Below are 25,187 nucleotides of genomic sequence, written 5' to 3'. Positions count from 1 at the left end.
TGCCAGTGTCTTGCAGACAACAACGCAAATCGAGCGAAGATGGCGTCGCAAAAAGCCGCCAAATCAAAGTCCTCTGGGACTGTGAGGAGTCGTACAGGGTGCCAGACTTGTCGCGCACGCAAGCTGAAATGCGACGAGGTAAAGCGCGCCTTATTCCTCGCTGTTGACAGTGACTGATCCGTGAAATTCAAGGCAAGGCCGATCTGCGGACATTGTCTAAAGTCGCACCGTGAATGTGTACGCTCCGAGCGTGAGCTGCCCTGCTACAGCGACGATGAAGCAAGACTCAAATGAACTGACACTCATGACACAGCCGTCACATTCCGACACCATCAGAACTCGAGTTTTGGCAAAAACGGCCAGGAACACTCACTCGACAGTTTCTTCAAGTACAGCCAAACGTACAGTGAAGAAGATCTCAAGGCGTTTCTCCCGGTGCCCCAGCAATGTGTGTATTTTGACCCTAAGCGTCTTTGACCGTGAGACTGACTGCCTCTTCAGTGACCTGGATCCATGTCACCGACCCAACCGCAGAAGATGCAAATGCCATCACCCCTCCTCCTTCTCGAACTCCCACCACCTCAGACATGGTCCAGCAAGTCGCTGCTCACACCTTGGAAGCTCTCTCGACCGCAGCAGCAGACCAGACCTCATATCCTCCTCAGGGCACTGCATATTACACGACCGCAAATCCTGCGACAGACTCCCACCCTGAGTATGGATTCGTCCAAGCTGAACCTGCTGGCGCTACGAGTGGTAATAATCTCTCCAGGAGCATTCACTATTATCTCAGCAGCTCGTCTCCACAAAATCAGACCGACGCGTCTTTGATCGACCCAAATCTTGAGACCACTGTGAACGCGAATTCACATGGCGAACAACGAGACTTGGCGCAAAATGTAAAACTAAAGAGCGAGGACAAAGACGAGGACAAAGACGAGAAAGAAAAAGATGAAATTTTTACCGACGCAGACACTAGAGTCGCCATGGCCCTCCGAACCTTCAACGAACTGCAGGCTTAGGACCCAAGGGCAGTCTTGGAGATACGACAGAAGACCATGATGGACGTGTTCATAACGGAAGCATGGTCCAGTCAACATGAAGCTATTGAGAGATGACTTTCATTATGGGAGCGACGGACAGGCGCAGGAAAGCATTATCAGGCACCGAATGGAGCAAACTACCGTCCACGGATCGAGGCACAGAACATTCCACGGAGTTGAGGATTGTCCTAGAGGGATGCTTCAGATCATCGAGAAACGGTTAAATCACTGTACTACTAGCTTTCACGCAAATGAGGAGGTCAACTTTTAGGCCACGCCATATGCAGGGCGAATTTAATTATTTCCGCTTGTGTACTTTCCAATAACATTTGCTCCCATATTCGTGATGCGAGGGCGACGTCGGATTCAGTCCACAAACCAAACGAAAGCTCCACCCTGAAGGAAGGCCTTGGACGCGGAGTCGAGGTCGCTTCTACGACTCCTACATGCAGGAGACACAGGAGGTCATGCATGTCTCGCCGGTGGGTGCCGAGACACGTATATCTCACCCTGCCGAGTCCTTGGGTGCGCCCCGTCAAAACTTCATGGGTTAGGGGTCGACCGGAACGACTGGCTAGGGGTTCTTGTGCCGGCTTTTCCAGTACGCAGTAGTAAACGGAGGTGTCAATCGGACTACTCGTCAACTAAAGAGGAAGGATTGAATGGAGCATTTTTCTTCTTTTTGTATTATTACTATCATCCACCTGCCGAGCCGAGTGCAGGTCGATGGAGTCAAATCGTCAAAGACTGAGCAGATTCCGGGGTGCTTGGCTCCGAAGGCCACGCAAGCCACTTCGCCAGGCGCTGTCAGGCGCATCGCTATGATGCCGTACGGGCAGACAAGGGAAAGCGAGGGAAGCTAAGAAACTCGGCTCAATCTCCCTGGTGGATGATTTCATGATGTAGCTTGACCTTGGACGATAAGTGGACGAGAGGCTCTGGATCTCCAAATTGGCCTGGCGTAGCTTCGACGAAAGAGTTTAGGTGAATAGAGACGTCATCAACCAACGGCAAGACGACGCCTCGTCCAAACGAAACAGGGAAGTCTGGCAGAGGAGTGACGCTGTGTGGCTTTCTAGCAGATCTGGATGGCTTGGATTTTGCCTGATTCTGTTCTAGTTTGAGCGAAGTGGCCGGTCGCATCGTGGTGAGAACCGCCTGGCGAGGTACGTCTCGGTTCTGGAGGGGCTCTCTAGGTGTCCACTTAACTGAGGGTTTAGTTAAACAACGTCCAAAAGCAAAGCAGAAAAAGTTGAGCCACTGCGACACGGACGGCGAGACGGGATACCACCCACCACACCACATTACCTGCGCACCAGATCTGCCAGCTCCCAAGTAGTAGTACACCTCCCTGTTGTTGTTTCCACTTCCTAATTTAAAACTCCCTCGTTTTGTCTATTGGACTGCTTGTTCAACGCAGCTGTCTTTCCGTTCACTCGTTGCGTGTATCTTGTACACGCCTGTGACCAGTGACCACCTGCACTGCCACAACCCGGCCTGCCATTACCTGCCGAACTCGTTCCTCTTGGGCCGACACCTTAGCATGGCAAGCTGAACAGTACCTTTTGTCTTTCTCCGACGACGACCGACGCAAACACGGATGTGTGCTGGTGAGAACAACAGGTACTTGTTGTAAATCGCACCCTGCACGGTCCGCTTCGTCCCTTCCTTCCTTCTGGGCCTGAGCGGCAGGTGCAAGTTCCATCAGGGTAAACACCGACAACATTGTCAACATGGGCCGCCTTCGCAACCTCTCCGAGAGCCTCAAGGCTGCGGCGTTCAGCAACTCGACCATCTCCATTCCTTCCCTCACCAAGTCCTCTCCCACCGGTCAGACCCAAATCGTCGACAAGGACTTACCGTCACCGGCACGCTACCAGGACTCACCAACGCCCACTGAGACCCCTCGAACCGCCCCTCGGACAGACCGGGTTGCGTCCCGGCCGGCATCCATGGTGTACACGCCTCCGTCGATGGAGTTGGAAAGAGAGAACCACATCGAGGAGTTGAAACCAGTGTTCAGGTGCGCCTGGGGGCCTGGTTATATGAGATCCTAGTGCTGACGTTCCCACTAGCTTCCTCTCGAGTCACGGCAACAAGCTATATCAAGAAGGTTCTTATTGCTCCCTTGTAGGATCAACAGGTCCCGATGCTGATCCTCCCCTGCAGGCTATTTTCTCAAATTGAATGATCTTGACACTCGTGAGTGCTGCAGATCTTTTGTGTTCCTTGCAGATTGAGTAACGTATTTGAAGATGGAAGGCCAAACGCGGATCGCACATGGACTGAATGTTTCGCTCAACTCGTGGGCACTGTTCTTTCACTTTGGGACGCAGCTGCGTTGGACGCGGCGGGTCAAGATGGAGAAGTCGCTCCGACATTTATCAACCTGGCAGATGCCTCCATTAAGATGGTACGATACACTGATCCTCGTGAGCGGCCTGATTCTGAGTTCCTGGCAGATCGAGACCCTCCCTACACGAAATCCCGACATCCAGCCTCTACAGAATGTGCTGTCAATATCCACGGCGGGCAAAAACCGGTATCTGCTGCATTTTAACTCGCTGCATTCTCTAACACAATGGACGGCTGGTATAAGACTCTCAATGTTTGAACATGCTTCGCTCCAGGAATTATACACGGGCTCTCTCATTGCCGGCAAAGGAAAGTCCTTGAACAACATCCGTACGATCATGGAACGGACGAAATTCAAGGTGGAAGACTGGGCCCGTGTTCGATTTGGCGCCGGCACTCCATGGAGACGATGCTGGTGTGTAATAGAACCACCCGATGAGAAAGAATGGCAAAGGACGAACAAGTCTTTGAAGAAAAAATCAGCATACGATCGACCCGCCTTGCCCAAGGGGGTCATCAAATTTTATGATACGAAGAAGACTAAAAAAGCCCTACCTATAGCGACCATTACCGATGCATATTCGGCATACGCTATTTATCCTCAGTCGAAACCGCTGATCGACCAGTCCACCCTGGTCAAGGTCGAAGGCCGAATCACGATACACTCAAAACCCGAATCGAAAACTGAAGGCTTCGTTTTCGTAATGCCCGAGGTCCACCCCGCGGTCTCAGGCTTTGAGATGATGCTTCGTTGGCTTTTCCCAGTTTACGACATCTTCCACCTTTATGGCCGCCCTCAGCGATTGATCGCCGACACATGGGACACCCGAGGCCTCATGTTCGCGATGCCACGAGACAGGAGATACGGCTATCTGGATATCATTGACGTTGCAGCATTAATCCATTCTCCAGGGAGTGAAAAGTGGAGCGAACGCGAATGGCGTAGACAGTTGAAAGAGGCAACCGCCAAGCGGATGTCAATGACTGCGCAGGGACGGCCGAGCAGCAACTTGGACAACAGGCGAGTGTTTTCGGAATCGAGGCAAGCTGTGCACTACGACGATGCCGAGTCGGTCCGTTCGACGCCGCCTTCTCGACACCAGCACAACCAATCCACCGATGCAGTGTTCGCCTCCCCCAAGAAATCCGTCACAGCGCCAGCGAACATCGCATATCTTTCACCGGGCCAGACCCACCATTCGAGATCTGTATCGGAATCCATGGCGTACATGTCACCGACGCAGAATCGTCGCCAACACGAAAACTACAACTCATCCAGATTGTCCGCCGAATACAGCGACATGGAGCCTATCCAGCCTCCTCCAGCTCCTCCCGCTCATCGAACCCCATTCAGGAACAACATGGTACACGGTGAAGCCGAAATCGTAGACAGCCGGTACAGCTCGGACAGTGACGGTCAAGGACCGCGGACGCATCCGGAAGATATTCAAGAAGATGTGAGGGAAGCCACACCGCCTGCACCAGTGGTGGCCCCTCCAGATATGCAGCATCAACACAGTGACGTGCCACAGAGGCGACCTGACGCCCGACCGGACTTGAGGCGTGAGAAAAGTCGCATGTCAAATGGAACATTGTCTCAGATTGTCGATGTGAATAAACTCGCGAGCGGTGGGGCGGCGGGGCATGCAGCGTTGGTGGCGTGGAATAATGGCCGACAAGGCGAGAATCAGGGGCCTCGAGGGGTAAATGAGACCCCTCGCGACGAAGAAATATCTGCTAATCAACCTGTGTCTCAAGAAGTGGTAGCAGAAGGTGCTTATATGCAAAACCCTGCTGATGTCAGACCAGAACATCCTCGAATTCCTATCGAACAGCCAATAGCCTCAAAAGCAATCCACCGAAAGCCAGTTCCGACGACAACCACAACATTTCTGGCGCCATCAAACCGTGCTCAATCGCCCGACAGCATGTCCAAGTACTCAGCCTCCAGCTATGACAGGGAGCCGAGCAGTTCACCGGACTATGACAGCCTTCCCGAGAACGATGACCGTCCTGTCTTCAACAGAAGGACCAGGACGGGCGTCCTGAAAACCGTCGGCGACCCTCAACTGTCCAGTAATGTCCAACAAGACTCGACAAAAATCGATATACCTGTCGTGGACTTCGGCATGACTTTTACACCAAGCTTGACTCCGGGGCATAGTCGCCCTCCGACCGCGTCTGGAATCACGGGACGGCAGTCGCCATTTGACCGGCCCCTGACGGCACCCTCAACCCCTTTGACCAGATCTCCCCAGGAAGAGCGAGGCTCTCCAGCCCACTTGACTCCTAGCGACGGGCAAAGATCCCCATTGGCGGAGAGGAACAGCCCCAGAGGTACTCACTCCCGGTCCTCGAGCTATGCTTGGCACCCAGGAACGACCTTGGCAAGGCACAATTCTATGGGAGGCTTGACGGCTGAAGAGTTCGTCCAACAACGTGCTGTCGCCGCAAGGGTTCCACATGGTTATGTTCCCCATCGCAGCGTTTCCTACAGTAAGGTTGAGCAGTCCCCGAACAAACTGCAGAAAAAAAGAGATTCAATGCCCCGATCCAGCTCAAGGCATTCATTGTTGGTCGATCCAGCATCGCACTTATCGGCCAGGGAGCAGGAACATGTTGCAAAGATGACAGGTGGTCCGCTGATTCAGGTGATTGACCGAAGCAAGACGCCAGACCCATCAGTCGGGCTGATCGGAGCGATTGAAGCACGGGAGCAGGAAAGAAGAAACATTAAGGAGGGGGTCGCTGGTCATATGGTCCGAGAGGCCATTGCGCAGAGGCAGGCGGCGGAACGCACCTACGGGATGCAGCAATACCCCGCTTACAACTCGCCCGTTGACGGTCGACCAAGTGGGCAATGGATGAACGCCCAAGCACCTGCGAACTGGGGCGGCGGCGTGCCGCAACAGCCGCAGCAAGCCTGGTCGAATCAGCCGAGCTGGCAGTATCAACAGCAAGCTCAAGCCCAGGCACAGCAACTGCAACAGATGCAGCATCAGCAGTCGAATCAGACGTACAATGCGAGATTCAGCGGGTATTATGGGCCCGCCAGTAGCCATGAGTATCGCTAGACGGCTATCGGAGGGGTATCATGGGTAATTTTTGCATGGCAGGCGGGTGATTTTTTTTGGCATCGGGAGTTCGTTGGGAGTTCACACCTTGCACAGTGCATTTATCCGGGGTTGCATAGAATGATAAGAAGGTCCAAAAGTATAGCAGCTCCTTCCTCAAATGGCCAAGGACAGGCGAGAGGCAGGTTGAAGAATAATGATAATGACTTCTGCCGTTCCTATCGATGCTACCCCGGGTTTGGACAAGGACACGGGGGTCTTGCAGTATGTATGCCCGTGCTTCTGCATGACCCCATCCTTTAGTCCTTATCAAAATTCAAGGGGGCTGGTGAGTTTGGGAGGCTCGAACAATTCACCTGAGAGACGACGCACGTGGCAGCACTTGTAGGTACAGTAGCTCTGCCTGGATTGAGGAAAGCGAGGGGAAGCACTGCTCCGTGACCAGGGAGGAACGCCTAGCCACTGGCCGACAGGGCATGGTGATTGGCCCAATGGCTTAGAGGGGCCTAAGGGGGAAAGGGGGGGTCCCTGGTTAGCACCACACGCCTATTGGCACCCGGGACACCTGGGCTCCTGCTGGCCGCGCCGGAATGCGATCGTGAACCTCCAACTCCGACAACCCATGTCTTCCTCCAACTGTTCCAAGAACACCACGACTATAGTGCATTTTCATGCCAACTTTATCTCACATCTACATACTGTTCCTCCAAGAACGACACCACAGCGGACTTTGTGCACTCACTTCACTCGCTACTTCCTGTCTCTTGCATTTCCGGGTCCAAGACCTTCTGCATCCCACCCATCTCACAGTCACAGCCGGCCTGCTGACTGAGGATTCGGGGCCTCCCGTCTAAGCAAGGCAATTTTCTAAATCTACTCTCCCCTTGTACACGCACGCACACGCAGTTGTCCGTTGTCCGACAGCCTTCCCGTCCCTACGACCTCTGTCTCCTCTGCACGATACCAGTCGCTGCAGCCATTGTGTTCGCCATGGTCTAACTACGGTCTCGTTCACATCTTTTGCCATGCCGTTACGGACTCTGCTGCCGTCGAAACCTGCCTCAGGTCCTCCTCACCGGAGACACAGCAGTATCATCGAAGATTCCCCCTCGACATCGGTCAGCAGCAATGTGCCGCCCACTCGTACCCGCAGCCGTGGTAGCTCGTTGAAGAGACTGAGTTTGAGTCTGTCGCGGACAAACGAAGAACCCTTCCCTCCATTTTTGACACAGGATCTCGAAGGACTTTCCACCGACCTGCCCTCCGCTCAGCCTGATGAACCCTCCCCCCAACGTGACCTGCCAAAGAGCGCCAGCACTCCGACAACCAGATCATCTACACAGATTGAAGGCGACGGAACAAATGGGCTCCGAAACAACCTTGGTTCTGGTCCGTTGCCCATGCCGCAAAGGCTGTCGCTTTTGGGAATGAGGCATGCGTCAGACCCCCAACTGTCTACCAGATTTAAGAATGAGGAGACCAGTCCTATGAATGAGGTCCCACGTATGTACCCTCTCTGATATGTATCTGAGTTGGTGGCTAATTTCTTGCCGTACAGCGCCCACGATCATCACAACCGCGCCGACAACAAACGAATTTGACGAGCCTACCCAGAAACCATCCAAGCGAAGACTGTTCACCCGAGCGCCGAGTCCTTTCCGGAAGAGTCACAGCTTTAGGCGGACTATCCTAGACCCTTTGAAAGGCACAGCGACGGAAGACGGGCAGGATGAGAAGGGGAGCTTGGCGAAGCCTGGGATGCTCAAAGAATCCACCTCCTTTGAGCGCCTCCCGCGACCGAAGACTGGCCATTCTAGCGGGGAGCCACCTGCATACGGCGACGAATCTTCATCCTCACTAGCGATCCCCATTACGAGACTGTCGGAATCGTCTCGATCAGATGACAGTTCTGGCGACCACCATGTCTACGCAAAGACCACCACCACCACGCACACCATCTCTACCACCACCACCTTCTTCAAACTCAAGAGGCGGAAGAAGAACAAAGGTCCACTGTTTCCGCTGCCGGAAAAGTTTGCAGCACCCGCCTCTGGCCGAACCACGACCTCACACACCCCCCAGGACTCCCTGTTCGGGAGGAAATCAATGTCGCCGAGTAGGAGATCAAACACGGCGGTCAGGTTCGATACTGAGCCAAGTCGACATGGTTCTGCAGTTCCTTCGCCCACGCATTCTGCCGTGGCACTTACCAATGCTCCGTTTGGGTCGCCGGGAGCCACCATCATCCGGCAAGACTCCAATTGGTCAACCCACTCTGGTCAATCAACGCCATCAGTGACACTGGTTCCTCCGCGAGTGTCCGGGAGAGGAAGATCTTCGACCCTCAGTTCGCTGGGAAAGTCGACTGAGAGGTTATCTGACGCGCTTCCTCAGCCAGCATCGACGCGTACGTCGACATCGACGAGTGGCAGAAGGAGCTTTGGCGACCTATTGTCTCTTCCCCACAGACTCCGGCAGAATTCTGCACCACCCACGCGCCCCGGTGGCGGCTCGGTCCCAGGAACGCCAGGCTCCAAATCCAACTCTCTACACATTCCTCGAGAGCCGGAACCGGAGCGTGTGTATCCCAAACGAGAGGATGGCGATACGCCGGCCAGTTACTTGGAAAAACTCGAAGCCGCAGTTCCGAGGAGCGCGATGGCAACAATTCTCTGCAAGAGCGCAGACGACTTCTCCAAAACGTGTTTGCGCAAGTACATGCGTGGTTTTTCCTATTTTGGTGATTCCATTGACATGGCGATCCGGAAAATGTTGATGGAGGTAGAGCTGCCCAAGGAAACGCAACAGATCGATCGACTGCTGGCCGGGTTTGCGGACAGATACTATGAATGTAACCCCGGAATCTTCTCCTCGACTGACGAAGCAGCCTTCGTTGCGTTCTCCATCCTTCTCCTTCACTCGGACACGCACAACAAGAACAACAAGCGGAAGATGCAGAAACAGGATTACGTCAAGAATACCCAACAGGGTCCCGTCCAGATCTCCAGTGATATCCTCGACTGCTTCTACGACAACGTGTGCTACACGCCCTTCATCCACTTCGAAGACGAGGTCGCCGTCAACAGCCACCGTCTGTCGGCGCCCAAGCCAAAGAGGAGCTTGATCAAGACTAGGAGCCTCGAAAGCCTTCGTGGTCCTGTCGACCCATACACTTTGATTTTGGACAATAAGCTGGACGTCTTGCGGCCGTCTCTGAAAGATGTCATGGATACGGAGGATTGTTATTGTTCCACTGGGACGGCCGGTGTGCTCGAAACGGAACATCATCACAAGGCCTTTGTCAACTCAGCCGTGCTGCAGATTGTATCTGCGAGATCGAGGCCGGACGCTTTTCTATCCCAAGCCACCATTAGCAATCCTGGCGAAGCGCAAGCGGGCCTGGTCAGTATCAAGGTTGCCAAAGTGGGATTGTTGTGGCGCAAGGACCCGAAGAAGAAGAAAGCCAAACGGCCGTGGCAGGAATGGGGCGCGATCCTGACCGATTCGAAGCTCTACTTCTTCAAGGATGTCGGATGGGTCAAGAAGCTGATCGCGCAACATGATGCCCACTCCAAATCGACCAATCGATCTGCTCCTCTGGTCTTCAAACCGCCACTGACCTTGTTTGAGCCTGACGCGCTGATGTCGATGGATGATGCAGTGGCGTTGTTGGATTCGAGCTACAAGAAACACAAAAACGCCTTTGTCTTTATCAAGCACGGAGGTTTCGAGGAAATCTTCCTGGCTAACAGCGAGGTCGAGATGAACGACTGGATCGGGAAGCTCAACTACGCAGCCACTTTCCGCACCGCCGGTGTGAGGATGCGCGGGCTGCTAGGATCTAACTACGAAGGCCGTCATCTTCTTCGAAAGGACTCAGAGATTTCCACCAAGAGCGGGGATACCATGCAGAAGGACAAGAAAGTCGACGCTCAGATGGCGTGGGAGATCATGTTCTACCGGCGGCAACTGATCAATGAGAAAATCAGCGATTTCGACGAGCGGATTGCGGTGGCGCAAAAGGAACTCGACCACCTCCTCCGCAATGCGCGGCACCTGCTCATCCTGCTCCCAATCCAGCAGAAGACGCGTGAATTCCTCGTGCTGGCTGCCGGGCGGATGTCGGCCAAATTGAAATGGACCAGGGTCGAACTATGGCGAACGAGAACCCACCGAGACATTCTCTTCAAGGACCTCGAAGAGGAGGGGTCCACGGCGTTCCCTGCTCCCAAGGCGTCGACGATCCTGACGCCCCAGAAGACCACCCCTCTGAGGACGGGCCAGGCAGACCTCGGGAGAACCATCACCGACACGAGCCACGTCACCTTGTCACCGATCAGTGCTACCTCCTCGAGGCCGTCCAACATCATCGATAAGCTCAAGACGCCGGAGAACGTGAGCACGCGAACCGACTTGAGCACGTCCGATCTCCCCTTGACCACAAGCCCCTCTTTGTCAGCCGAGCCGTCCTTGTCGAGGCACGAAAGTATTCATGATTCACACAGTCTGTCACACCAAGTGTCTACCACCAGTTCTCGTCACAGCCGAGATAGAGACCGGCTCACACGGGGGGCGGATGACTCTGAGGAGCGGGTGTTACGTGAAGCCGGGCTGATGCATGTGGACGGTAATGTCGCCCGCGAGAAGAGGCCCGACACCAGCGAGTCGGAGAGGGACCGCGTCGGCGCCATGATTGGTGGTGCGGCCGAGCCTTCGCCCCAGGGCGGTAGTGTCCGCCGAAGCCTCCAGCGCAGCTTGCGCGAGCCCCATCATAACCATCATCATCACCACCATCCGCTTCACCAGTCCCCTAGTGTTCATCGCCATAAGAAGGGTAAGGAATCGGGCTCTAGTTTGGCTGCGACGGACGACGGTGAAGCTGAGGAGTTGAAGCGAGGTGCCGGCAGTTTCATTCTGCATGGCAAGAAGGCCAGTGTCATCACTATGTCTTCCGAATGGCAGCACATGTCGAACGAGGAGAGGCTGAAGTTGAGAAAGGCCGAGCGGGCCAATGAAGAGGCGATTGACGACAGGGCGCCCGTAACGCTCGGGACGGCCGACACCGCTTCCTCGGCGCATGGAGAGGAATGGGATGAACGGTTCAGGTCGCCCGATTCGAGTCGGAAACAAAGCTTTGCGACCACGTCGGGGGAACAGTTTGTGGACGCGGAAACGGGAGAGGGGGAGGGGGAGGGGGAGGGGCCGGCCAAGGGGGCCAGTGATAACATGCGGCTCACATGAACAGATTGTTCCCGATTCCGAGGAGGGACTCCGGGGGTTTGGGGGCCGGGGGGGAAGTGTCACGACTAACGGATCATGTTCAATGGGCACGACTTTAGAGAAATGGGAACACAAAAGCACGGGGCGCGGGCCATGTAAAGCTTATCGAAGGGATTTGGCGCAGGCGAAACGACCACATAGATGAGCACCAGATGCAGCGAGACAGCGAGACTCTTTGTTGTCGTGATTTGAATGGGAAAAGCGTTTTATTCTTTGTGGTAACATGCGTGTCTGTCTGTTCTTCACTCGTATCGTATGGGGAGGAGACAGAAACCCTAGCTGAAACGGAGGACATGCCAGTACCAAAAGGGCTAGTTAAGGGAGGGAGACCGTGATACACCGAGTTACTCGTCCCACGAAAATCTCACGCCCCCCCCGGTTGTGGGAGGAGGGATTTTCCTTTTACGGGTACTTTTCGATTTCCATGCGTCGAGGGATGGATCAGCCCCCCATCGCCACTTATTTATGATATTAATCATCACGGATCTCATCATCTTTGTCTGTTACACACCCCTATGTAGGGAAAGGTTGAGCGTCGTGGTTGGTGGGTGAGTGAGAACGAGGTTGTGCACAAACCCGGGGGCTAGTGTACGAGCTATGTATGTATGTACTTTACGCCGTAATTATGTACATGATGATTATTATTGTTGTTGTTGTTGTTGTAATTATTGTGAGGGTGTCCCTACCTACATATTATGTACGGAGTACAGTATAAGTACCACATTCGGTCGGTACTTCCGCGTGGATACCTATTATTACCCCATCATCTATCGGGTGTCGGTATGGTATGGTATGGTATGGTATGGTATGGTATGGTATGGGGTATATATGTACATACCTGGTGTACACAGACGCACACACCGAGTATATAATATATACATATATATATATATATATATATGTATATGGATGAGGGACTGACTCACTCACTCAGTGATTCGGTAGGTATGGGGAAGGTTGTGGGATTCAGTCAGTGCTGACTTGACCATTGCCACCACTTCCTTCCTTGCTTCTTCCCTGCTCGTCCTCCTCCTCCTTTTGGCTCCTTCTGCTGCTCTTGTTGCTACTGCCAGTGTTGGTATTAGTGCTGGTGCCGGTGCCGGTCCCGGTGCTAGTGATAGTGCTGCTCCAGGGCCCCCGTCCTCTCTCGTTCTCTCTCGTTCTCGAGCGTCCTCTTACCGCCTCTGTCATATTATCATTGGCCCACCCTGCCTACCACGTGAAACGGGATGCTCTGAGAAGGATCGACGGAGAGAACAGAAAGGTAAGCTGAAATCAAAAATAAAATCAATCAAAAAACCAATCAAACAGGGATCAGAAAAAAGAAATAAAGAGGCTATCGATGATACATTTACACTGTGTACATACATACATTGATTGGTGTGACGGATGATCAACCGAAGACCAAGCTGACTGACCCTGACGAGAGTGGACTTGTCATCCTCGACACACATATCAACACTTACATCCTCCGACACTCCAGCAGCGTATCAACCCATTGACCCACCCACCGGAGGCTCATCGAAGGGACGAAGAAACCATGTCCAAGTCCAAGCCCACCTTCGTCATCGTCCACGGCGCCTGGCACCGCCCGGCACACTTCGAGCCACTGATGAAGGCCCTGAACCAGCACGGGTACCGGACGGTGGCCCCCGCGCTGCCGTCGGTCGACAAGCTGCCCGATGAAGTCGTGCCGGACCACCAGGCGGACATCGCAATCGTGCGGGAGGCCATCCTGGCGGAACTGGAGTGCGAGGACGGCGCTGCGGCAGACGTGATCGTCGTACCCCACAGCTATGGCGGACTGCCCTCCTCAGGAGCCATCCGGGGCCTTGAAAAACCGACTCGCGAAGCCGCCGGCCACAAGACGGGGGTCGTGGGCCTCGCGGCGCTGACGTCGTTCGTGCTGCCGGCGGGCATGACGCTGGCGGCGGTGGAGGGCCGCGAGCCGCCCCAGCTGCCGGACCTCTTCGATCCCCCGCCGGCGGACTTGTTCTTCCACGACCTCCCGAGCGACGAGGCCGCGCGGTGGGCGGCGCAGCTGGGTCCTATGAGCTCGCGCGCCCTGCTCGACGCTTCGTCGTTCACCGCGTACACCGCCCCCGGCGTGCGCGTACACTACCTCCTCGTCGAGGACGACAGAGCCATCAAGTTCCCCACCCAGCAGGCCATAGTGGCCCGCATGCGCGAGGACGGCGCGGATCCCCGGACCGAGAGCCTCCCGGGGTGTGGGCACAGTCCGTTTCTCAGTCGGATTGAAGAGACGGTTGCGTTTCTGAGGCGCAGTGCGGGGGAGGACGTTCCTTAAGGAGGAGAGGGGGGTAAGGGGGAAGAAGATATGGAAGGAAGAAGGGGAGGAAAAGGCAGGGGGAAAGGGTTAACCGTCCACGGTCCGGAGGTAGAAAATGGCAGTGAGGATGGGGATGTTGATGGGATGGATGATCGATAGCGACTCCTTGAAGAAGGATAAAGAGAAGAGGGAGACGGGGACGGGGACGGGGACGGAGAAAGGGGACCAGATGGACGACGAAAGGGGTTGGGGCTGGCCGTGGGATGGAATTGCATTGGATTAGATTGAATGACCAACACTCCGTCCATCATGTATATCTCATATGTCGGTTGTGCGTAGACAACCAGCGCCCAAGAGATCCTCGGGGGATTGGGGGTTGAAGATTGCGGATTGAGGATCATATATAACTAACAGATTCTTCGGACGGGCTGTGCAAGGACAAAGAAAATAGATGTCTATGTAGGTCTTGCTGATCGGTCTCGTTCTGTGGATGGATAGGTAGATAGATGTCGGCGTAGTATCGTGTCATACGTACCGTGTAATACAGTAATCCATCCAACATCACATGTCAGATATGTTCTTGTCTGTCCTTCATGCTTCGACCGTCTCTCCTTTTGTGAAGGAGCATAACATGACATAGCACAGCATAGCATAGCATAGCATAGCATAGCATTACAAAGTATACACCTCGTCCAAGGGATCCCTCCGCCGTCCGGCCTCCCAGACCTGTTCCACGCGCGCGGCCCTCTGTGGACTGCGCGGCTTGAGGTCAAACGCAAAGGGGCGGGGCTGCACGTTGAAGCCGGCGGTGTAGTCGTACAGCGGCGGCGGCGGCTGGCCTGCACGGGGGGTGATGTGCGCGGCCCACGCGATGCGCGCCACCAGCAGGTGCAGCGAGTTCTCGGCGATGTTCATGCCCGGGCAGATGCGGCGCCCGAACCCGAAGCACGAGTAGTTCTGCAGGTTGGGGAACTTGGTCAGCGGCTCGCGGTACGTGGTCGGGAAGGCCGGCGAGAGCCAGCGCGCCGGGTTGAAGGTTTCCGGGTCCGGGTAGAGGTCCGGGTCGCGGTGGATGGCCCTGGCAGGTAGATCAGTCAGTTAGTTCGTTAGTCTAGGGGGGACAGGGGGACAGGGGATCAGTTGTGGGAGATAGATAGATCCTTGAAGGGGGAGGGAGCTTGTGACTTGTGGTCCTTCCGGGAGAGAGAGAGGGGAGAGAGAGGGGGGGGGAAAGAACTCTCGAAACAAACAGGTCCCGCATGTATTATATCGCACTCACCACTGGTTCGCGTGCACGTTGGTCCCCGCCGGCAGGAAATACCCATCGTACACATCATCCTTGATCAGCTCGTGTGGCACGCCGCCGGCCGTGACCGGTCTCCAGCGCAGCACCTCCTTGATGACGGCGCGACAGGTGGGCAGCTGAGGGATGTCGCGGAAGTCGGGCACGCGGCCATCATCGCCCCCGACCACGGCGTCGACCTCCTGCTGGATTTTGGTCTGCCATTCCGGGTGGTGGCACATGCACAGCACGAACGACATCATGGCCGCCGCGGTGGTGCCGGCGCCGGCCTCGAACAGCGTGCCGATCACGTACGCGCCCTCGTCGTCCGAGAGCCCGAACTCGGCCTGGCGCTCGAGGAACGTCCGGGAGAAGCACCGGGGGCCCTTTCCGGCCTGCATCTGGTCTCGGACCTCCAGCAACAAACCCCGGAAGACCTTGATCTCGAACGCGTGCAGCCGCGCCGCCTCACGCTTGAACGGCGCCAGCCACGCCGGGAGCCACAGCAGCGCCGGGAACGTGTCGACCAGGTAGGCGCCCGGCGACGCAACGCGCTCCACCGTATGCACGATCTGTAGGATGTCGCGCACGTATGCCTCGTCGCCCGTGTCCACGGTCTTGCCGTAGCACAGCCGCATCACCACGGCTGCCGCGTACCGCTCAAACAGCTGCTCGTACTTGTCCGGCGTCCGCAGCAGGTCGCACAGCAGCCGCTCCGACTCGTAGATTTGGACCGGCTGGTACGACGTGGCCGACGCATGCATGGTCATGTTGTGCATCACTTTGCGGCCGCGGCGCCACAGGTCTGTTGGCGTCATATTTCGCATCAGCGTACAGCATGGCCTAGGATAACGAAGGGTGACCCATGGGCACCAGTGGAATGGGCTACTGACCTCCATACGGCAAGAATAGCGGCCTCAGGTTCTGCGACATCAGCCTCGCCGCCATGGGCAGCTGTTCTCGCGACGAGTACAGGTTGCCCCGCTCCCGCAGGAGGTCGTTGGCGATCTTCTCGGTCGACACGATGACGAGGTTCCGGCCGAAGATGGAGATGCGGTAGAGTGGGCCATACTCATCGGCCCAGGCCTTGAACTTTAGCCACGAGTGCTTTGGCGGGATGTCGAGGAGATTGCCCACGATCGGCTTGCCTGTTGCGTGGTGGCTGGGTCAGAGACGATGCATGGAACAAAGAATCGATTCCCTTGGAGGGGAGGAGGATGAATATGGACAGGGAGATCCGGGGGACAACACATGGCATTCTAGAGAGGAGACGTACCCTTTGGACCTGGGGGTAGTTTGGCGTTAGGAGGGATTCTCGGACGGTTGGAGTATTGCTGGATCAAGATGCCCACCAGCAAGAGGACAACGGTGCTCGCCGTGACGAGTAACGAGACCATCTTGATGCTTTGGTTGATATTGTTGCTGGTTGGCTTCGGACGAGATGCTCTGAAGAAAGCATGTCTTGCTCGGTTATATATATGCTTTGGCTTCCTCGCAGATGAGAGCCGACGTCAACAGTCGCTCCCCTTTCCTAGCTTAGGGTTCTTGCCTTGCTGTGCTTCCTCAGCCGGGCCCCTCTTCATCCAGGCGTCCTATTGGAGTCTTCGGTAAGCCATGCGTCCGTAGCGCACCGTCTCCGCACCATAACAAAGTCTGTTAGTGTCTCCAGGGGAGATCTGGGTCAATACACCGATGTCATTTCGGTATAGTCTCCATTCCGGGGGGATTCCCTCTGGGCATTGTACGTCTCTCCAGCAGCAACGGCGATGAACAGTGGGAAAAGTCGCAGATCTTGCAGCAAGGTCGGAAACTGACTCTCCTGGGCTCGCGTCCGCTCATGGTCCAATTCACCGCCTGCCTCGGCGTTGGAGAAACTGCAAAGGGTCAAGGAGTCTAGGGAAACTCTACTGTGTACCTGTCCGGGGGGTTATCCCGAAAAGCTGGGGGGCGTTGGCTTTTAGGAAAGGGCTGAACCGGGCTGTTTCCGGGACTATATACTCCCAGAACCTCGGGTGTGTGCTGTTCGCTGCTAGATTGGTGATTAGAAGAACGTGAATGGGTGTAAGGCCTTTAGGGATCAGTGGATGGATGCTATAGATGAACGCCCTGGGGCCCGAGGTCTGGCGGGACAAGAGGCAATCGAATGTAAGCTTATGATACCCTGTAGCTGACTCATGACGCCTCAGTCATGGCCACACAACGTAAATCCAGATAGTATAGGACGATTGGATGCTAGGGATAGGCGCTGCATCTATCCTGCAGTGACTCATGGGCTCCAGTCGCTGTACGATATCTTGTCAGAAACAGAGCAGACGCCCTGTCCACAGAAAGATCTTGCCTCGGTGAGATTAGAGAGCAAGGCTCGTCAGCCGTGGCGCTGATATATGATGCACAGTACCCTTGGCACGCGCTCTCTCCTGTAAGATACCCTCGACATAGGTCGTTTGTACATTGGTGGCACGCGTAATGCAGAGCACGAGTCGGGCCATCAGGCTATCGTCCCCCGAAACTGGGCCGTGCTGAGGGTGTCGGGTGTACTCCATCTTCGTATGAAGCACTTCATGCTTTCTGTCAGGTCGACCTCTGTGTCGCCGTCCTGGCCGTACGGGCATTCGTTCTCACACCTATGTCAACATCAGCTTGGTCTGCAAAGAGCAGACACCTTCATTGCGATTGGTTTCTGGAGGCTGAAGCTGCCCACACCCAACACCCAAGTCGAGCTTTACATGTACGGCCGACATTCCCTGTCACTCCATTCCCAAAACGCTTTGGCAATTCCATTGCCGCCTTCTTCCACGCTCTTGCAGCTCGCCCGAACATCGGCCCTGACATCCAGCACGCGGCCCCAGGGCCCGATGTAACAACCGTTCTGTTCAGTGGTCACTTCTCTCGAAAACCCAGAGAATAGTTCCGTGTATGCCCCGAAAATGGCCGGGTACAAAACCAGATTCTGGAACATCTTGCGCGTGGGTGACACATAACGTTGCAACTCGGTGCGAAGGTTGCCCGGGTTGAAGCACGTGCTGACAATACTTGGACCTTGGGTCCTGGATCGTTTGCCATATTCTGAAGCGTAGAACAGATTGCCCGCTTTGCTGATGGCATACAACTTTTGGGGGTCGGAAAGAGGGAGAGCTGGGACACCGTCGGTGTCCAAGGATATGCCGTGTTTGGGTGAGTACAGGTCGATTACCACAGACCCCGCCCACGACACCCGGACCGTGTGTGGCGGTGAGCCTGCTGCGGTGGAACTGAGGATTGGGTGGAGGAAGTGGGTGAAGAGCCAATGACCCAGACAGTTGGTGACCATGTGCAGTTCGTGGCCCTTGACACACGCGCGAATGTTAGTTCGGCAGCGATGGTTCAAACAGGAAGGCTCAACGAACCTGAGCACCTTGAGACCCGGCCGGCGCCAACATGACTCCTGCATTGTTACAGAGCCAGTCCAGTCTGGTCTCTTGACGGAGAAACTCTTCGGCACTGGCTTTGATTGTGGCCAAATCGGCGAGATCGAGCTTCAGAAATCTGAGCGCTCCCTTCGGTTTCGTCTTTGCACCGATGGACTCGACGATGGACGAGATCGCTTGCTTGCACTTCTCCTCCGAGCGTCCAGCCAGGTAGACCGTCGCATTGTGTTCATACAGAATTTTGCAGACTTCAAACCCAACCCCAGCATTTCCTCCGGTCACGATACACACCTGTTCGGGCACTCCGGGTTAGGACACAATCTTCCTGCGAGGGCGTCATGGTGGACGTACTTTTCCAGTTTGGTCTGGTAGGTTTTTCTCCGAGAGTGGAGGCTTGGGGATAAAGAATGACTGGGCCAGTGGCCCGTGGCGACTAAGGGTGTGCCCCATATTTCTGGAAAATCCCGAAGTTGTGGTATATCGCACTCGATATGAGAAGCAGTAAAACGAGGTTCGGAAGACCTGAAGGAGTCCGGATTGGCGTGGTTGAATTCGCATCTGGGGGTTGTTGTAGTGATGAAGATCAACGATGATGTTGAATGTGCCAGATGTGTTTCATGGGCCGGCGACGATCTTTCTCGCGATCCAATCGGAAGCACCTTCGGAGTTTCGCACTAACCTCTTGCATATTACATGTTTGATATTACCAGAAACACCATTCATCGTGCCCAGTCCCTATGGAGATTAGATTCGAGCCGGATTCACCCGATAAAGGCCTCTCCAGGGTTCGGGCTTGCAGGGGGTTTGTGCCAGGCAGATTTGACGTCTGGACAACATGACCAGGCCCCGGGGATATCCAAACAGCAGTCACACCCTTAAGGGCAGAGCCCTCGTATCCATGCGGGTGAGTTTCGGAGTGAACGAGTCTTCATGGATGGTGGGAGGTGCGCTTGCCAAAGCTGGCGTATCCCAAACAAGGCGACCCAAGTACACGAGATAGTGGTCGGACGGGCTGTAAATGGTGGCCAGGGCCTCTCGAAACTTGCCGCAAGAGATTCAAGGTAGTGTCGGAGATTGGCATCCAGCAAGGGGCCATCAACGCTGGTAGAGAATCTTCCGAGAACGAGAAGAGCGTAGAGCAACCTCAGGAGATCAGGCGTGGTGAATTTGAGGATGGCAGCTGTTGGCACAGACAAGAAATGGTCCAAGTATCCTCTGGCCGCTTCCAAGCATTCCAGTAAGCTCCTGTGTCGAGTGGCCGAAATATACCATGATGGGCTAGCACCCAAGAAGAGCCCTTCGTCCTTCGATTTCCTCAAGCGCCAGGAGTGGCTTGGTCCTCAGTTCTGGTACAAGAGTTGCAGGAGTTTTTTTCCAAGCATAGATCAAGAGCGAGGGAGTTGGCCATCTGCACGAGCTGATACAATATTTGACGTGCAGGATCAAACTGAAAGTGGTACCTATTCGCCCAATTAGTTGGTTCGGGGGATCCCTTGGCCACAACGCTGACCAGTCACTCCAGTTCAGATAGACTAGAAGCCCCGGCAGGAGATCCAGACTCTTCTCGCTCTCCACAATCAGTCTTCGACTCAACGACTCCCAAAGTTCGGCTTCGAGTTTCGCCTGAAGTGCAAGGTTCCACTGCGCCGCAACGGTGGGGATTCAGAGGAGAAGAAATGGTCTTCTGCGGCGGAAAATGTCCAATCCCGTGGTCGGGTCGATCAGGACGAAGGGGAAGTCACGAGCCTCACCCCGAAACAACTTCAGAGAAGTCTCAGCTTGCTCGAAGCTGACGTAGCCTTTGGAGATCGCATCTTGAAACCCATCAAACACGATGTTCAAGGATTGGAAAGGCGGCATGTTCAGTGGCATCTGGGAGATCGGCAAGAACGGAATGATCGACCGAGAATGCCATGGCAGGTCGGCGGAGTCGTCGCTGGAGGCCAGACGAGACCAGATACCTTCAATCCTCCGCTCCATATAGGCGACCTGACCATGTTATGCCACTCAATCACCTTGGCGGCCAAAGCATTGTGAAAACTAGTCGAGGCTCGCGGGCCACTCACCGCAACCACGCCGCTTTTCGATTTCATCTAATGGAGGCGCACAAATCCAGCCGGTCCCGATCGACGACGATACATACAACGATGACGCCGGCTGACGCGCCACGGCCACTACCGCACTTTCTCCACCTAGTCCCCTTTGTATCGAGGATGACGGAATATTCCCCGATCTCAAATGGGCCCCGTTACGGAGACAGACAAGAAGGGGAATGCACGGAAGGGGAGCAGGGAGAAGACGGGCAACTGACCAAGCCGGAAGCGTAAGAGAGCGGGAACCCCAGATTCCCCCTTTCACGTGATATAAATCGTCCAAAGGAGCACTAGTGCGCCAAGTCTTCCAACTGCGCCTTACCCTTTGAGCCATGTAGAAAAGGAGGCTCTTCCCATGATCATGGGAAACGTATTTAGTTGACTTCCCTCGCCTTTGAAGCAATATTCTTCATACTTCTCCGTGTAGCGCGAAAGGGTTCTCTTTCGATCGGCACACCACTCGATTCTATGCTGGCCACCCGCATCCTCTTAGGAGAGAAGGTCACCTACGAGGACGCCAAAACCAGGGAGACAAATATCCTTCACCAACTTACCTATCCTGACCGTATTCAACGTTTCTACAACTTCATATTTCGCAATCAGAGCCTCATTCGGGACCGAGTTGCGCACCATCTTGGTCTCCATTCTTCCTCACGATGTCGGGTTGCCAGCCACAAAGAATGGATGCAAGGAGCCTTCAATCTATGTGTTCCTGTGGTAGTCGATGATTCGAAGCGCGTTCTGATGCGGTTTCCGTTCCCTTATCGAATAGGTGAAGGCACCTTTTGCTCTGGAAACAGCGACGAGAAGGTTCGATGTGAGGCCGCAACCTATGCATGGATGCATCAGCAATGTCCAAACATACCGATTCCTCGCCTCTACGGATTCGGTCTTGGTACTGGCCAGTGTGTATGTGATCAATATGTTCGATCTTATGTCTTCTGCTTACCTGGTCTTGGCAGTTTACTGCAATTGAACACCGCCCCTTCTATGCCCGTGCCTTCCACTTCCTCAAATGTTGCTTGTTGTCCTGGCTCGGTCGTCCTCTACCTTCGCAATTCGCCCCACATCAAAGCGGCGGTTGGAAGGGAATGAGCCCGTATCTTCTCCTTGAATACATTGACGAGACCAGAGGACAGAGATTGTCCGAAACCTGGGAAACAGGCCAGACGGACCCTCAACTCCGAAAGAACTTGTTCCGTGGAATGGCGCAGACAATGTTAAAAATGGCGCAGGTTCCTTTCCCTCGCATTGGATCCCTGATCATTGATGATGATGGCTTTTTGCAGTTGGCGAACCGCCCCCTTACATTAGAGATTCAAGATTTGGAGAGTGAGGGCATTCCACTGGATGTTCCCAGGAATCGCACCTACTATACGGTTGGCTCCTACGTCGATGACCTGCTTAACTGTCATGATAACCGCCTGCGACACCAACCCAACGCTGTGAACGACATTGGCGACGGGGTCTCTCAAATGGCCGCCCTCACCATGTTGAGGGCGGTGCGCCCCGACCTTTTCCGGCGAAGTCTGAATCACGGACCATTTGTTATGCTCCTAACAGACATGAACCGTCATAACCTGATTGTTGATCAGAATTGGAATATTATGTGTCACATTGACCTCGAATGGACTGCTATACTTCCAGTCGAATTCATGCAGCCACCGCTGTGGCTCACAAACCGAGCTGTGGATCAAGTGGAGGTCGATGCATATAACAAACTCCGTGAAGAATTCATGCTGGCCTTCGAAGAAGAGGAGAAAAAGAATCAGGCACTACTTCACGATAGAGACGGCCTTCAACTTTCTTCCATTATGAATATGAGCTGGGACCTTGGCACGTTCTGGTATGTGCTTGCCATGCGAAGCCCGACGGGTCTTCACCCGGTCTTTTACGAGAGGATCCAACCGCTCTACTCTCGACTTCACCATGAAGACGACCAATTTTGCCTCTATGCCTACCCATACTGGGCAAGACAGGCTCATACATTCGTGAACGAAAAGGCCAACCACAAGGCAGAGTATGACAAGAAGTTGCGTGAAGCATTCGAGGAATCGCCATAACCACGGATTCATATCTAATGGCAATGATCTCGTGAACGGCAGCATCGATGAGATATTATTGAGCAATTTCCTTGAAATGGGCAGGCATGGAGATCTGAGGCCACGACTTCATTTCGATCCTCGCCAATCTGAATCTCATTGTTTAGGGTCACCGCCCTCCTTCGGCACAACCGGCTTTTGCGTATTTGACTGTCTTGAACCTGCCATACTGGCTTCTTCCTTTGTTATCTCTTTCGCTGCATCCGCCAAGGACCGTCTAGCCTTATCAAGTCGCTTGTCATGTGCCGCTTGTGCGGATGAGGAAAGTTGTTGAAGCGTCTCTGGGTCTACTATTATACCAACTTGGGCAGTCTCGACGACTGGATCAGTATAATCTTCAGACTTAATGGAGCTGCCCGAGTTTCGATCGGCCATCGTTTGAAGCGGTTTCTGAGGGTTTGTTGTCTTCTGATCCTGATGCAATTTCTCAACCTAGTGAGTCGCAGAATATGGGGTCACAGCATACAGACCTTCACTAGATGCGCAATCAAGGAAGTAGTCGTGAGTTGGGATCATATAGTATTTAGTATTCAGCGTGTTGCGCCTTGCAGGTGGAAAGGCAAGAGAAAGGAGGTTGCGGGATGCGATGTTGAAGCTATCAACCGTATCACTTTCACGCCGGACCTGATCAGGCAGCCATTCCGGACGAAGGTACAGCGTGGGATTGTAGCTGTCAGGCAATGGTAGGGCACCCTCAGGGTACACAAAACCGTGGTCGGCGCTGAATGGATGCCCTAACTCAACATGGGCAGTCACAAATTCTTACCCCCCGGCATTTTGTTTGGGCCTCCTCCAACCTGACCCTGCTCCCAATTTGACCATGAAAACTACGTCATTTCAGCTCTCCTCAGATGCACAAGTGTGGAAAACAAGTGAGAAATTCCGGAACCATGCTGAATCGATTGTTGACACCGTCATTGAGAGTGGGCGGATTGTCCCAGAATGCATGGGGCACGGGGGAAGGCGTCCCGTGGATCATTGTTTTCCAGCAGCAAGCGACGCTGCTGAGGCTGGAAGCCTGCACGGTCTTTGAGCGGCTTCACTAGGGCGTTCAGCACCAATCGCTGCGACGGGTTGAGACCCCATATGTTGTCCGGGTTGCTCTCGCAGCACCGCTGGCTCTTCTTGCCCAGCATCGAGTACGCGTGGACGATGGCATCGGTGAAGCTGTAATTCGCACTTGAGTATATGACGAGCCCGTCTGTAGACGCCGAAAACCAGTTGGGCGCTCTCTTAGCAGAAGGATATCAAGACCTGGATTTCCGGCCGTAGACGCAGAGTACGAGGTACAGAGAAAACAGCTTTTGATAACTGCCAAACTGATCTCATGCTCTGCCGTAGCATCAAAGGCGGCTCGCCGCCACTGGGACCGAGGATTCCCCCAAGATATTAATAACTACGGAACGGAAGCTGTACCCCAGATGGTGGGGCGAAGCGAGGAGAGAGAGAAAAAACTCCCATACTGAACATCGATAGGCTCGAACAATCAATCCTTCTTCTCTTAGACCAATCCCTTCTTGCCCAGGTCGTCGTTTTCCATTGAGCTCTATCTCACGGGTCCACGGACAATAATGGCATTCAAACCACCAGCTTCGTCGTTACAGCAATGTCTTCGCACATTCGCAGCATCTAAACGAGCTTCCTCCTCCTCCTGCTCCGCGAGAACAATCCGCCCAACAGGCCCGCAACAGAGTCGTCTCGCCTCGACACAGCTCCAGCCTCTCTCCCACCGATCCCAAGCCTGCGCCCTCTCCATACCCCGTCTACGACAGCCCCGGCGGCATTTCACCACGACGTTAGTCGCCCGCAAGGAAGAAAACACCTCCTCCTCCTCATCTTCCGGCGCGGCCCAACCGCCGTCATCGACACTATACACCTTCAATGACATTCAGAGTCTGGCCGCGCACCCGGCGCCGAACCGCATCATCATCGACGTGCGCGAGCCCTCCGAGCTGAAGTCGACGGGCAAGATCCCTGGCGCCCACAACCTGCCCATCAAGTCCGCCGCCGACGGCTTCTTCCTGGGCGCCGAGGAGTTCGAGGAGCGCTTCGGCTGGGAGAAGCCCACGGCCCGCGACGAGGTCATCTTCTACTGCCGCGCCGGGGTGAGGAGTCGCGCGGCCGCGGCGCTGGCGGGACAGGCGGCGTTCGGCGGCAAGATCGCTGAGTTCCCCGGCAGCTGGATCGAGTGGGCGGAGAAGGGGGGCGAGGTGGAAAAGGTCTAGCAAACAAGGCTGGGTGACAGAGTTAGAACGGAATGC

At 54.8% G+C, this 25,187-nt stretch overlaps 9 protein-coding genes across 9 annotated transcripts; 7 read left to right on the top strand and 2 right to left on the bottom strand.

The window, feature by feature from the left end:
* Positions 1-39: 39 nt before the first annotated feature.
* AYL99_10149 (hypothetical protein) lies at positions 40-1,022 on the top strand (the record flags this gene model as incomplete). Its single annotated transcript, XM_018841655.1, has 4 exons — positions 40-138; positions 193-250; positions 314-448; positions 502-1,022. The coding sequence occupies 4 exons, from the start codon at positions 40-42 to the stop codon at positions 1,020-1,022; spliced, it is 813 nt and encodes a 270-aa protein (XP_018689364.1).
* Positions 1,023-2,776: 1,754 nt separating this feature from the next.
* AYL99_10148 (hypothetical protein) lies at positions 2,777-6,472 on the top strand (the record flags this gene model as incomplete). Its single annotated transcript, XM_018841654.1, has 5 exons — positions 2,777-3,066; positions 3,119-3,156; positions 3,213-3,245; positions 3,299-3,456; positions 3,506-6,472. The coding sequence occupies 5 exons, from the start codon at positions 2,777-2,779 to the stop codon at positions 6,470-6,472; spliced, it is 3,486 nt and encodes a 1,161-aa protein (XP_018689363.1).
* Positions 6,473-7,497: 1,025 nt separating this feature from the next.
* Positions 7,498-11,713, top strand: AYL99_10147 (hypothetical protein; the record flags this gene model as incomplete). The annotated part of the gene is made up of 2 exons (XM_018841653.1): positions 7,498-7,975; positions 8,031-11,713. The coding sequence occupies 2 exons, from the start codon at positions 7,498-7,500 to the stop codon at positions 11,711-11,713; spliced, it is 4,161 nt and encodes a 1,386-aa protein (XP_018689362.1).
* Positions 11,714-13,292: 1,579 nt separating this feature from the next.
* On the top strand, positions 13,293-14,060 carry AYL99_10146 (hypothetical protein; the record flags this gene model as incomplete). The annotated part of the gene is made up of 1 exon (XM_018841652.1): positions 13,293-14,060. The coding sequence occupies one exon, from the start codon at positions 13,293-13,295 to the stop codon at positions 14,058-14,060; it is 768 nt and encodes a 255-aa protein (XP_018689361.1).
* A 654-nt stretch (positions 14,061-14,714) lies between these two features.
* Positions 14,715-16,721, bottom strand: AYL99_10145 (hypothetical protein; the record flags this gene model as incomplete). Its single annotated transcript, XM_018841651.1, has 4 exons — positions 14,715-15,120; positions 15,322-16,129; positions 16,218-16,472; positions 16,601-16,721. 4 exons carry the CDS (start codon positions 16,719-16,721, stop codon positions 14,715-14,717), a joined length of 1,590 nt encoding a protein of 529 aa, XP_018689360.1.
* Positions 16,722-17,812: 1,091 nt separating this feature from the next.
* On the bottom strand, positions 17,813-19,181 carry AYL99_10144 (hypothetical protein; the record flags this gene model as incomplete). The annotated part of the gene is made up of 4 exons (XM_018841650.1): positions 17,813-17,948; positions 18,051-18,649; positions 18,711-19,022; positions 19,083-19,181. The coding sequence occupies 4 exons, from the start codon at positions 19,179-19,181 to the stop codon at positions 17,813-17,815; spliced, it is 1,146 nt and encodes a 381-aa protein (XP_018689359.1).
* Positions 19,182-19,904: 723 nt separating this feature from the next.
* Positions 19,905-20,768, top strand: AYL99_10143 (hypothetical protein; the record flags this gene model as incomplete). Its single annotated transcript, XM_018841649.1, has 3 exons — positions 19,905-20,080; positions 20,172-20,187; positions 20,268-20,768. The coding sequence occupies 3 exons, from the start codon at positions 19,905-19,907 to the stop codon at positions 20,766-20,768; spliced, it is 693 nt and encodes a 230-aa protein (XP_018689358.1).
* Positions 20,769-22,050: 1,282 nt separating this feature from the next.
* AYL99_10142 (hypothetical protein) lies at positions 22,051-22,887 on the top strand (the record flags this gene model as incomplete). The annotated part of the gene is made up of 1 exon (XM_018841648.1): positions 22,051-22,887. One exon carries the CDS (start codon positions 22,051-22,053, stop codon positions 22,885-22,887), a length of 837 nt encoding a protein of 278 aa, XP_018689357.1.
* Positions 22,888-24,497: 1,610 nt separating this feature from the next.
* AYL99_10141 (hypothetical protein) lies at positions 24,498-25,151 on the top strand (the record flags this gene model as incomplete). Its single annotated transcript, XM_018841647.1, has 1 exon — positions 24,498-25,151. The coding sequence occupies one exon, from the start codon at positions 24,498-24,500 to the stop codon at positions 25,149-25,151; it is 654 nt and encodes a 217-aa protein (XP_018689356.1).
* Between the last annotated feature and the right edge of the window lie 36 nt (positions 25,152-25,187).

Source organism: Fonsecaea erecta (assembly GCF_001651985.1).
Source record: "Fonsecaea erecta strain CBS 125763 chromosome Unknown Scaff10, whole genome shotgun sequence".
NCBI classification, from domain to species: Eukaryota; Fungi; Ascomycota; class Eurotiomycetes; order Chaetothyriales; family Herpotrichiellaceae; genus Fonsecaea; species Fonsecaea erecta.
Note: the sequence above shows the minus strand (reverse complement) of the source record. Positions and strands in the feature narration are given on the sequence as shown.